This window comes from Sinocyclocheilus grahami, unplaced genomic scaffold (genome assembly GCF_001515645.1).
Source record: "Sinocyclocheilus grahami isolate Dianchi unplaced genomic scaffold, SAMN03320097.WGS_v1.1 scaffold19.1, whole genome shotgun sequence".
NCBI lineage: Eukaryota > Metazoa > Chordata > Actinopteri > Cypriniformes > Cyprinidae > Sinocyclocheilus > Sinocyclocheilus grahami.
In genome coordinates, this window is record NW_015505198.1 from 2,796,952 (window position 1) to 2,810,392 (window position 13,441).

Below are 13,441 nucleotides of genomic sequence, written 5' to 3' on the forward strand. Positions count from 1 at the left end.
AAGACACCGCTGTGTAGAGCAGCAGTCAGGTTGTCTGTTAAGACGCTCCGCGTTCAGTTATCAGGACGCACTGTCCATTTATTCTGCGTGTCCACTTAATTTAGCTCAACGGCCTCTTGTAAGGCGCCGGACATCTGATAGCTAATTATTTGGCAGCTAGCTGAAGCTGCCGGATCTCAGCAAAAGCCTTGATTCTGCTAACAAAAACCACTTTACATCCTAAATGTCTGATAGTATAGCTGAACCGGTTTAGCAGTTCTGATTAGCATATAGGCTCGTCAGTCTGGTAGACAAGGCAAAGAGTTAGACAATGAGAATGAAGTAAAGTCTCTAACCTTGTTGTGGGTAGATCGAAAATATCTCTCAAAACCGGCCTGGAACAATATTTGGCACCGAGGATGGATCATTACATGACCCCTTAGGCCTGTGAACAGGGAACAGTATTGACTTTGCGAGTCCCAATGGCCGTGCATCTTTGCTTGCTCTTCTTTGGTGTATAAGAACTATAGAGTTGGATAATAGGGGATCTGAAGCTTCCTGTAAAGGAGGTTTATTGATCGCGACAGCGGTCAGACCCCTATTTGTCCGGCTGGTATTAAACGCTCCAACCTCTCTATATTTAAAGGTTGATAAAAAATACATGGACTGTGGCAGTAATGATTTATATAACAGAACTCAGAAGATTAGGCCATCGTTTTAATATGTGTGTACACAGGACATCAGTGTATTTCCCTTCAGACGCATCCTTTGCCCTGTTCATAAAGACAGATGTGGTAGGACAGCAAAGGTGGAAATGATTTGGAAACGATTGAGGAAATGACTCAGTGATTCACTGATATCACAGAAAAAGACACTCACTGTTCGCTACTTACTGGTGCAACCAAAAGAATGGCTACAACTGAATTGCCTCCTATTTCCTCATATATGACGTTAAAAATATATACTTTTTGAAGTATCAATAGTTTCAATATGGCACTTGCCCTTTATTTGTAATTATTTGTGAAATTTACTAACAATTTCTGAGTGTCAAAATTTTTTAAGTAAATTATAAACCATTTTTAGTGTACATTACTCCACTAATACAGTTCAATTAATGTGTGTATAAGAACGAGTGATTGGATTGTACACTCATTTTTTGTACACTCATTACTGAAGTGCATTATGGGATTAAATGAGTGCACTAGATAATGTCCACTATGGTTTCAAACACCACTACAAATGGTTGTCCCCTCAAATAGTGCACTATAGGCAACCCGATCTCCCGAGAAACCTATATTTTGCGATTTCACATGAATTTGCACGATTTGATTAATACGGAAACTTATGATTTTTAGAAGAAGCGCAAGCATAAAGGTTCAAAACAGATAATACAAAAACATACACATGAGATTGAATGAATTCATATAATTATTCACCAATTGGCCACAATGTAAGTGAAAGCGTGTTGCGAAAAGGAGGCGATTTTGGACAAAGCCAAATGGTCAATGAATGAATCAGTGAATGAATCTTTTTAGTGAATCAAAACATAACTCACTGATGAAAATCTCTACCACTTTTGAGAAGTCAGTTCACTTGCTGGACCTCTTGGTGATGACTCTGCTCAGCTATTTATAAAGGTAAGTTATGTTCAGAAACATTTCAAATGAACAATAAAATCTGATAAAAGTATGATTCGCTATATCACTATATATTCATTGTCTTCTTAATGAACCATGCATGCATGGCATAGACTGCACACATTTAGCTTTTTTGACACTTTGGGACAGTATGAGACAGTTTTGAGACAGTATGGGGAAGTGCACACTTGTTAAGCAAAGGCTCTCAGCCAGGTCAATAGGAAACAGATTGTGTTTATCTTGCCCTGTGAGAGCTCTCTCTATCTCTCTCTGTTGTTGAATCTGAACTGTAGATGCAAACACACACCCTTGTTTGGGATAGCTTTCATGACTTTAGCTCTTTCTCGTTCTCTTGCTGTGCATCTCTCTCTCTCTCTCTGTCTGATGAGCGGAACTGCACTGAAGGGGTCAATTGCTCTACAGCCAATTTGTTAGCAGTGCATGCCTGGCTGTGCTGCCCCTCACTACATCACAGCCATTTGGAGCGGTTCACACAGACCACACACACTTGTCTGAAAGTCACGTATACCGTACACACTCCTGAAGCCTGAAATTCACATGCTCCCGTTCATGAAACAGTCCTGATACCTGCTTTCTTTACAACACAAAGAATGAACACAATGATACAATACCTTATGTTCAAATGGATATTTTTTTTGGGCTGTCAAGTGCCCAAATTTACAATAAATATATATATTTTTTCACGTTTTACTGCACAAATGCAAAATAACTGCATAAAAACAAAGCAAGAAAGCAAGAAAGAAAGAAAGCTGAATTCCCAAAAATATCAATCTTCATCTGATTTCGTGTTGGGAATTTCACCCGATGTTTGACTCCAAAGATGTTCTCCAGATCTGAAGATGGTTCCTGAAGAAATGGACTAATTACTTAAACTATAAAAAAAGTGTACAAGAGTTACAGTATCATGTGTAAGATCTAAATGTATTATCTCTCATTTATGGAAAATTACTTTGTCTTGCTACAACCTTATGTAGAATGAATTTGAAAATATATACCATCTATGAACTGGAAAGAGAATGTAGAATATTCCGTCCATTCAGAATATTCAGTTTTTAGTTACAAAAACTACATTAAGTCTGTATGGTATTATGATCAGGGTTAGGGTTAGGTTTGGGTTTAACTAAATCCAAAACCAATAAAAAACACTTTTGTAACTAGAACGTTAACTGAAATAAAAAAAAGTAAATACAAATGTATTTTATTGTAGCTATAGTTGCCAACAAATATCTCTTTTTCATTTAACTTAACAAAAATGATTTAATTAATAAAAATGGTTAAAAACTATAGACATATAAAAAACAAAAATGGCAAAACACAACAAAACTTTAAAATGAAAATTAAAAAAATATAAAAAACTATTCTAAAGTAGACCAAACTTAAATTTTAAGGCAGCAGAAACACTTACTATTTTTCAAGTTGAAACAACATTTTTCCCCCCAACAGTCTGAAGGATACTAATATAGCACTGATCTCTAGATACGTTTCAGGTTCCTCCTTGTTCTATCTATGGGATTTTTCACCCCTTTTATAGTCAGCCAGGTGGAAAAAATAATTTCATTCAGTCATTCATAAAGTATAGCACATGCACCTCTCCTCAAAAGTTGCATGAGTTGAGTTATCACTCATCATTACAGTATGATGCCAGAGGTGTTGCCCTCTTCAGTATCCCATTGGCACATCTGCTCTCAGGCGAAGAATCAACGGTTCTTGAGACAAGGTGGAGATGAAGACAAACTCAAAATGTAATTTCTGTGGTTCTGTTGCATATGACTATTAATAGAGCAGCAGACTTGAGACAGGACACAGACAGATTAGGGGCTCAGAGCCAGTGGGCATGATGGGTAATGAAACTAGTACAGCACTCAGGGTTCATTGTTTGTTTGCGTGAATGACGGTCTCCACTGAGAAGCTTGTGTATTTTTCATGTATCATATGCTGCAGGGATCAATGGGAGTAATTAATACACTTTGGCGTGCGCACGTACGCACGCTTTATAATCGACAAATGTTTTTCGTTGCATCACTTGACACGATCTTTGCTTTCACTGTTGTGATTTTTATATAAAAAACGTGTCTATTCAGTCCCAGACAGACGCGAACCAACAGGAGATTACATTTGTCTTCCTCTTTTTCCTCCTCTTTATCTTCCTCTATCGTCAGTGCTTCTTCTCCAGCCCTCTGGGCCACAGTGATGAATAAAGATGGCTCTTACAAGTTTCAATCACCATGGAAACGCAGCACTCCCAGGGATTTAAGAGAAAGAAGCTGACGCCCAAATCTGTGAGGAATGTTCCGGCACGCTCCAGAGGAGCGCGGTACAGCTATGCCCCTCTCTCTCACGACGCCACACCGAAAAACACACTCTGTAACGCTGCCATGCCGCTCAGACGAAGTGTGCATGTGCTCTGGAGTCTTCTGAGGCGATAGAGGGACGGTGGTTTTTAGAAGAAGATGGAAATGATGTTCTCTCAGGATAATTGTGGCTTTTAAAGCAGGTACAGAAGAACCGTAGAGGCTGGGAATGCTAGTTTTTCACTGAAATGCACCATAATCTACAGTAATACATTACAGCTGTTTCAGTCCATTCCTCTCAAAAAGGGAGTTTACACAAACATTTTCCTTACGCAACTCTTATAGGCTACTCATGATTGTGAAGTCATTTCTTAATTAGCTGTTTTTTATGGCTTAATAAGGGATGTAGTAAAGTAGTAGAATATAAAACCCTTAAACACTAAAAGTTGTCTGTTTATAGCAATAAACCTCGACTAATATTAGACAATAAGAGAATTTTTTTTATAAATTGTATAGCTATTTCCATAGAGGTCTTAAAGGTGCAGTAGCAAAAACTATCCATTTAATTGTAAGAGTCAAAGAGATGGTGGTAAAAGTCATGAAAAGCTAAATTATATTTCTTTCGCTGCTAAAAACTTTACTAATATTTTAAGTGATTAAAAAAATACAATTATATAATAAGTTATTATATCTAATTAATTATTACTATATTAAATAATATATGAGAAATAATATGTATGTGTGGTCTAGTCATATTCTATATGTTTACATAGTTACAGTAAAAAAATGTTAATTTTAAGGGTCAAAGAGAGGGTTTAAAAAGTCAAAATCAAAATAATTAATATTAAAAAATGAAAAAAAAGTATTTTTTTTTTGCTGGAAAAAAGTGTTGGGAAAAGTCATGATCATAAGAAGGCAAATTATATTTATTTTTACTGCAAAAAACCTTGATCAACATTTTAAGTGATTTTATAATGCATAATAAAATATATAAACATATGAAATATTATATTAATTATAACAAATTTGATTAATGATATATATTTGATTATATATATATTTGAATAGTATATATTATATTACAAATAATATGTGTGATTATTTTAAAGTCTTTAAATTGGTGGCAATTAGTGGACTGTAAGAGGAATAACATGAGTGTCTCTAGTTACTTGCATGTGATTATCAATATCATTAATCAGAGGTTTCTATCTGTCCTGTATGTGAGTGAGTGTGTATGTGAGTGAGTGTGTGTGTGTGTGTGTGTGAATTATCTGGTTGATTAGCTCCTTGCACTTCTAATCAAGTTATCAAGACTATAATGCTCCTCAAAAAATTAATTGCTGAATTGAGCATTTGTAATCAATACGTATATGAGAGCAAAAAGAAAAAGTAGGGAATTTTGTGTGCGCGCACATCTGTGACAAAGAGGCAGAAAAGACAGAACAGGCGAACAGTAAAACACTGTCATAAAATATCCTGTTTGTTTTGCCTCACCAAAAAACAAAACAAAACAAAAAAAAACTGAAGGAAATAGTAAACTTCCATCCAGTCTGCAGATCAGTAAGTCATTCTCTCTGCACACGTCAGTAGATTTATTGTCTGCTGAAAGCAGGAATTCTCAATCTCTTCTCAGCCTGGAGTCTTTGGTCTCATCTCCCCTCATCTCACTCTGAGCCTCTGCAGCAGATCCACGGCTTCATAGAGATATTTCTCTCCACTCTCCTGGAGAATCAGACTACCTGTTGTTCTATCCTTCTTTTATTAAATAATACTTTATAGAGTTGGAAAATCCCCTCGGTGTGTGATAAGGAACATATCTCTACAAACTTTGAGTCAAATATTTGGCCACTGAAACCCCACGAGACAAAAACTGTGTTTGGGAAGTTATGCAGCAGAATACTATTGAGCATTGTAAAAGTAAAGATTCATTAGATAGTTTGACATGTGCAGCACCACACAAACACACACACACAATAAGTGGAGGCAAGTGACTGTTTTATGAATGAGTCAATGAGTCATACATTCAAATGAATCATTCAAAAATGCTGATTGTCTTAAATGAGTCACTGAATCATTCACCTCAATGGTTTGTTTAACCTAGTGCTGTCGCGATTAATTGCATCCAAAATAAACGTTTGTGTTTGCATAATATGTGTGTACTGTATACATATGCATATATACACCCATACATGTGTATATTTATAATTATACAACAGTTCGTTCTGGTTCTCAAATCTGATTGGTTGAGAACCGTGAGATATTGTACTGGTATCGCTACAGGAACGCCCTTTCACAATTTTGTATCACTCCGCTTGTTCTAGCCGGTTGTTTTTTTTTTAATTATTCACTGAGCTAATCGTAGGTCAATATAAGTCAATATAAGAAGAAACGTCTAGCTTCACGGTCTCTCTCTCTCTCATTTGGATGCACGTCTTGCCGCATTGTTTCTCTCTTATAACCTCATTATTTCTCACTAATAACCTAGCTGAAGCAGCACTTGATACGAATGATAACTGGATACGAATTCTAAAAGTGACTTATGTTTAACTGTCAACTTGATCTTTGAATCCTCGTGTCTCTGGCCTAATCACAGCCATGCTGATATAGAGCCAGTATCGCTCAAGTATGAGAGTGATATTGCATATATATTTATATATAATATAAGTCATATATATGTATTTGTGTATTTATGTATACATACAAATATATACAGTACACAAACATATTATGTAAACACAAACTTTTATTTGGATGTGATTAATCGTGATTAATCGATTTGACAGTACAAGTTTAAATAATACAAAATATAAGTCGATTTTTTATTATATAGAACACTTGCCAATTGTCTCATATTCTGATGTAAAACATTTAAAAACAAAACAAATGCTTTATGTTTAAAGCCCTTTTGTATAACACTCTTAACAGAACTAAATCTATTAAATAATGAGAGTATTTGGCATCCATAAGTCATGAGGACACTCATAGCATACAAATGACACTGCTTTCTGAGAATGAACCAGATTAAACGCCTGTCATTTCACACTCACACAAAAAATGTGCATTTAAAGTTAGTGAATCCTTGTGCAAACAAATAAAACAAAACAGCATGCCATGCTCGTCTGCTCAAATCCTTAAAACCCCTCCCGTTCTCAACCAGCCGTCTCATCCAGAACAGGTTTAACTACACCTGCCTTCACTTCCTCATTTATGCCCTTATTTTTGCGCTGATAGTCTGTGAGCTATGAGAAAGATTCAGCCTCGTAGTCAAGAGTGCAGATGAGCAGTTCACTCTTAAGAGCGAGAGCATCCTAAAATACATCAGGTACGTATACTACAAATCAAACTTGCATACACTAAAAATGGTTTGATATACACTGCATCAAATCAAAACCTCTGTGATGCACATATTATGTTTGTGTCTATTTCAGAGCTTGTTCTTTTCAGTGATTTGCAAACCTATGAAATCATCGCTCATTTAGCTGATCATGGGGGCTTCACAGAGCAAGGATAAGATGCAGTGCAACAGATACCTGAACGGAAAAGGTCCTCCGCCGCTGACTGAGACAGGTGAGCTTCTGAGCGCTTTTTTTTTAGCGCTTTTCAGATTTTCAATCTGACATACACTAGGTATATGACACTGCAAGACAAATGGAACACAAAAATATGCTTCCACTTTTAAGAATGCCTGAATGTTATTGCATTAGATAATAAAATATGAGTTTTATATACAAAAAAATTACAAAAGCACACTTTTCAGTCAAATTCTAGCGTGCTTTTTTCAAATAAATCTGGATATTATGAATTATTGTTGACTCCTCATCAAATTGCTTTTGAAATCCTCTTTTGTAAGCCGCTTTGGATAGAAGCTTCAAAAATGTTTGGAGACTTTGTGGTTGTCAGACAGGAACATATTCATACAGTAGTTTATGTAATAAACTATACCTGGTTACACTGCTAGAACCCCTGTGTGAGTTTGAAGTCTGACATGGAACTGTTAGTTAAAAATAATCAAGCATTAGCTCAGGAATGTGAAGTTCTCTCTTATGGTCTGTTTTATTTTATGTTTGTTCAAACAGGTGGTCAAGGATCAAACAACCACAAAAAGAATAGTGTGATAAAACAAGGAAACCAGCCAGACGGAGGGCAGATGAATTGGAATATCGAGAGACGGAGTTTGCCGGGACATTCTGACTGTGACACCATTCAAATCGTCTTTCATTTTGATGACGGAATCCAGTCGGTGAGCTTATGATGTGCTCTTATTTTTTACTGTATCACTTCGACAATGTTTTAGTATTGAGGTGAATAGACACACCTTTTCAGTGTATCACTGACAACTCTAAAACATCTCAGTTATCCGTCTTTCTGCTCTGTGGAATCCTGTCTGGCCTGTTTCTCATTCACTTCCACGGGGCAAATGGAAACTGACAGATGTGGGCTGATAACTACTGAAATCCCCTGTCATGATAGGCACTAATGCCTGAAGTGTTTATAAAGTGCTTTGCTTGAGCTTTCATACAGTGTCCCATCAGTTGTTGTTTTTTTTTAAATCATGTGAATGCATAACTTGAAATACAGCTTTACTGTAGTCCCAAAGTTTTACTTTTGTTTTAGGCATGTAAATAAATGATTATAAATAATAAATAAATAAATATGTTCTTATATAATTTGTAATTTATCATTTATTTTATATATAATTGAATATTATATATATATAATAGCCACAAAAGTGAGTACACCCCTAAGTGAAAATGTCCAAATTGGGCCCAATTAGCCATTTTCTCTCCCCGGTGTCATGTGACTCATTAGTGTTACAAGGTCTCAGGTGTGAATGGGGCATATACACTTTTTGTGCTTATGTTTGTATGAAAATAGTTTTATAACTTAATTTAAGTATGCAAGTGATCAGCTTCAGTAACTCACCCTGCAGGACCAGCATCCTCATCCAGGACACAGCTACAAGGGCACTGAATTTGTGGCCTACCTGCCTCAGAACACCACAGGGACCAAGATCCTCCGGCTACTGGAGCAGGCCTTCGAACACAAGCTGCTGTTCACTGTGGCGGCCAATAGCAGCGGTGAATACTACGTGATGCCTGCAGATATACCACTGAAGACTCTGGACAGTGGGGGACCTGGAAGGTATATAATAGTTATATTTATAAATATGAAATTAATTTCAAATAATAGATCAGTGTTCACCACAGTTCCTCTTCATTCAAATATAAATATTGTCACTTTACTAAACAACAACAACAAAACTATCTGGAGAAGACAAACTTTGTATTAATTTGCACTGTATTTTTACATTGTTTAAATACTTTACAATTAAAATTCCAATTTTTAATAAAAAAAAATCTGAATGAAAATGTATTTATTTCTTTTAAAACTATATTCAGGTTTGTTTTTATTTCTTACTTCCTTAGAATAAAATGTTCTATTATTTTACTCTAAATGAATTTGATGACTTTGCCTTTAACCGTAATGAAAAATGAAACAATAATATAAATAATAAATATATAAAATACTAAAAAGTATTTCAATATAATTCATATGCTCTAGAAAACGTATTATTATTATTTTTTATTTTTTTACAAAAGTTAATTTCGTATTTTATTAAGAATAATAAATCTGAAAAAAAATCATTCGGTTTAACATTTAGTTTTTTAAAAATCTTTTTTATCTCTCAGATTTTCAGCGGGCTTCCTGGGGATCCCCACTCTATTTCAGCTATACGTTTTAATGTTGAAGTTAAATAATCATCCAGTAATTTTCTCTGTCCTATTGTATCAGCTTGGGCTATCCAGATCCAACGTACTTGAAATCAGTGAGGAAAAGTCTCAAGGTAAAGGGGATCAAATGAGAGAGAATGGACTACTAATACTACAACTGTTGATTCCAAACCTCATCATGACCCTTCATGATCAAGATATGGATATGGTGATGGCATGATTACATGGAGTTTGACATGTCCAAATCTACAGAACCTGGTCAAGGCTGATCAATTTGAGAATGAGGACCTTTATATGCTGAAACCGAGTCGCAACGATGCACATGGCGACTTGTGAGATGTAGTGTATTTTCTATTAAAAAGATGAAGAATGAAGTAAGACAGTATTGTATACACTGCAAGCCATTGTACAGTATATTTGTTTAAAGTGTTTTAAATAATTTAAAATAAAACATTTATTTAACCACTTTATGGATTTTTAAAATGATTTTTCTACATCAGTACATTTTCTTATCTGTGTTTGGAATTAATAATATGCTGTTTATTAATATTTTGAGTTAGCTTCGATTTTCTATTTTCAGTTGAATTTTTATTTTAATTTGTCATTTTTTTATATTTCTATTTAGCTTTAATTGATTGTTCTTTCTGTATTAGTTTAAGTCATTTTAACACATCAACTTAAACTTTTTTCAGTTTTTCATCCAATATCTATTTTCAGCTTTCAGCTAACAAACATGGATTTTAATTGTTTTATTTTAGTTTTACTTAACAAAAACATCACTTATTCTTATTCTTTAAATTAATCTGACTCAAATATTGATTATAGGTTATTATAAATGAAGAAAATAAGGAGGAATTCAACATTAAAGGCCGCGAGCATCGCATAGTACTCTTCTCCGCCTGCTCAGTCCGCACCGCCTGCCAGGTGAAGTCAACACATCCTCTGCAATATTTCCTCCGTGTCTGAAATGTGTCTGCACATTGCCGAGTGTGAACTTTCCCAGGCTGACGGTGGCCCTCTGTTCTCCTCAAACTGAATTACACACCAGGCTTCACACTCACAATAAAGAGTAATCGGATTGGCAGGCCCCATTAGAGAGGGCTCCGTCATCTCCAGGGGCGTTCTTAAACCACTTTCTCGTGGACGCTTCGCTAGGAGTCATCCGTCCCAACTGTCAGCCTCCACCACGACTCTGACAGCTATCAAATCTGTTCCTGCCCCATCCTCCTTCAATCTTCGCGGCTCTCCGCTCCTCCGTCACAGCTCTCTCTCTCTCTCCGTTTACGACCCGGAGGAGCCGGGCTCTGTCTGGATGTGACACAAACCTGCCTATGACTACCTACCTTATTATTTTAATTATTTAAAGCTGCAGTCTGTAACTTTTTTTTGGTTAAAAATGATACAAAATAAATTTTTGAGCAAGTACGTAACCAGCCAGTTTTTAAAACCTGAGAGATCTCCTTACCTTAGCCCGATTCACAACGGTAAATTTATAACAGTGTTTTCTAATTTGGTAGGAATTTGCGGAAAAATTCAAGCATGCCATTGCGTCATTACGTCACGTCTGTAAAGTTGTCCGTAACGTTGTACATAAATTGTCCCAGCTAGTAGGCTATACTGCAAGGTGAGAATCCTGCAGGTGGCGGATCGTTTATAGCCTTTTCTCAGAGCAGCTGGAATAATTAAAACTCATTTTGATGGCGGATTGGAATCCAGAAAGGATTATGTGTTTATGAAACACATGTAAGTGACTGAAATTAGATTATATTCCGGTTTTAAATGTGCATCTGATTACAGATAGCCTACGTGGGATTACACAAGTTTTGTACTTTAAAGAGAACCAGTTCTAAGGAAGAATAATTTGCGTTAAAAGAAATTCTTTATATGAAATTCAAATGGTATTACAATTAGAGATTAGAATGAACAGAAATTTTAATCTACATGTAACGCTAATACACACTAAATACACATAGTCACGCAATGCTGATGTTGTTAACATTAACAATTTGAGAACAAAGTATAACAATAATTATAATTTGCACAGTTTGATGTGATATGAGCTAAGCAATCATTAGATTTAATCACAATTGGTAACGCGAATTATTGTAATGCTTTTTTCTTCAGTTGGTCAGAACAAAAGTGGCAGACTTGTTACTTTCTTGTTCAGATGACAATATCCGGTGAAAATTCTTATTTGGGTCATAATTCCAACACGTAGGCTAGAATCTGTGATTCTGAAGTACATTATCCACACCGGTGCGGTGACTAAAAGCCACACATCAAAACATTACATTCATCCGCACAGCAAAGCAGTGCTGATGCACGACCCACGTAAAGAAAATAATTCCGCAGATAACTGCAATTGCAGGTTTCAAACAGAGATGGTGAAAAAGAGGCAAAACTTACGGACTGCAACTTTAACACTTACTTACTGACTTTAATTCTGATTTAAAAACGTCCTTATTTCCTTATTTAAGAACAAGCGTGACCATTTGTAAACTTTATGTGCGCACTTTGTATCATCGGCTTCATTGTTTTTTAGCAAAACATCTTATATTATTTTAATGTATTGTCGCAATAATAAACACACTGGTTTCTAGCGCAAATAGTTTTACCACTAACTGTAGGTTACCTTTATTCTTCTTTTTTTACAGTCAGCTGTAGTTAGCCCATTTACTTGTCCACCTGGGAGTTGACATTATACTCATTAAAAGTAAAAAAATACTTTCAACACACAATAACCTCAAAAGCTCAATTATTTGCACAGCAATATTAAATAATCTGTCTGTATTATGTAATGTCTGTATTATGCGTTTCCTCCAAAAATGTTAATTAACTGGAACATTGAGTGATAATATTTCAAAGTTATTTCTGTCATATTGACAAATAATAAATATTGAGTTTACCTGCTTCAGATACATTCCAGTAAACACTGCTAATAGGGATTAGAAGTGAGAAGTGGAGACAATTACATTTTAAAGCATTGTCGTGAAACAAACCTGGAAAGACACCTGAGATTGTAGATATTCCTAAGAAATAGTAGGCTAAATAATAAGTGCATTCCAGTTAATTATTCATGGGATATACCCAAAACTGGGTAGATTACTTACAAATTGTAGCCCGTTACTGATTCCAAATTACCCCTTACTAAATTTAACCATGGTTTTACTATAAAACAACAACAACAACAAAAAAAACATGGTTGCTATAGTTAAACCAAGGTAACCACAAAATAACTTTTGTTACACAAACCATATGGTATTTGTAGTAAAACTGAGATTGTACAAATGGTAATCATTATACCAAAAAAACACGGTTACTATACTTTTACTATAATAAACCCATGGTTCAATTTTCAAGGACATTACAAATATTGTAGTTAGTAATGTAATGCATTACATTACACATAATATAATCGGACTACTAGATTACTTTTAGATTACTTTTGACATAACTCGTTTATCCCATTGATTTAAATAGGATAATTATTGACAATATTGACAAAAATACAAGAAAATATGTTCCTGGAGTTTGTGAGTTTTATGAAAAGCTAATAATTAATTAAATCATAAAAACATAAGATTAAAATAAGTCATTTTTAAAATAACATCAAAATAAAATACAAAATAAAATGAAATATTTTATTCGTTTACTGCTAGTTTATTGCAATTGTGTGAATAATATGTCATCATGAAACAGTAACTAAAGTCTGATTCTGAGAATTTTAAAATGCAATCTAATCTAATTACAAGTATTTAAAATAATCTAGACTGCATGTAAT

General features: G+C 35.0%; 1 protein-coding gene across 1 annotated transcript; it reads left to right on the forward strand.

Moving 5' to 3' along the window:
- Positions 1-7,180: 7,180 nt before the first annotated feature.
- dtx3la (deltex E3 ubiquitin ligase 3L a) lies at positions 7,181-10,100 on the forward strand. The gene is made up of 5 exons (XM_016238411.1): positions 7,181-7,250; positions 7,357-7,495; positions 8,005-8,168; positions 8,859-9,070; positions 9,722-10,100. The coding sequence occupies exons 2-5, from the start codon at positions 7,414-7,416 to the stop codon at positions 9,789-9,791; spliced, it is 528 nt and encodes a 175-aa protein (XP_016093897.1). The 5' UTR covers positions 7,181-7,250; positions 7,357-7,413; the 3' UTR covers positions 9,792-10,100.
- The last annotated feature ends 3,341 nt before the right edge of the window (positions 10,101-13,441 follow it).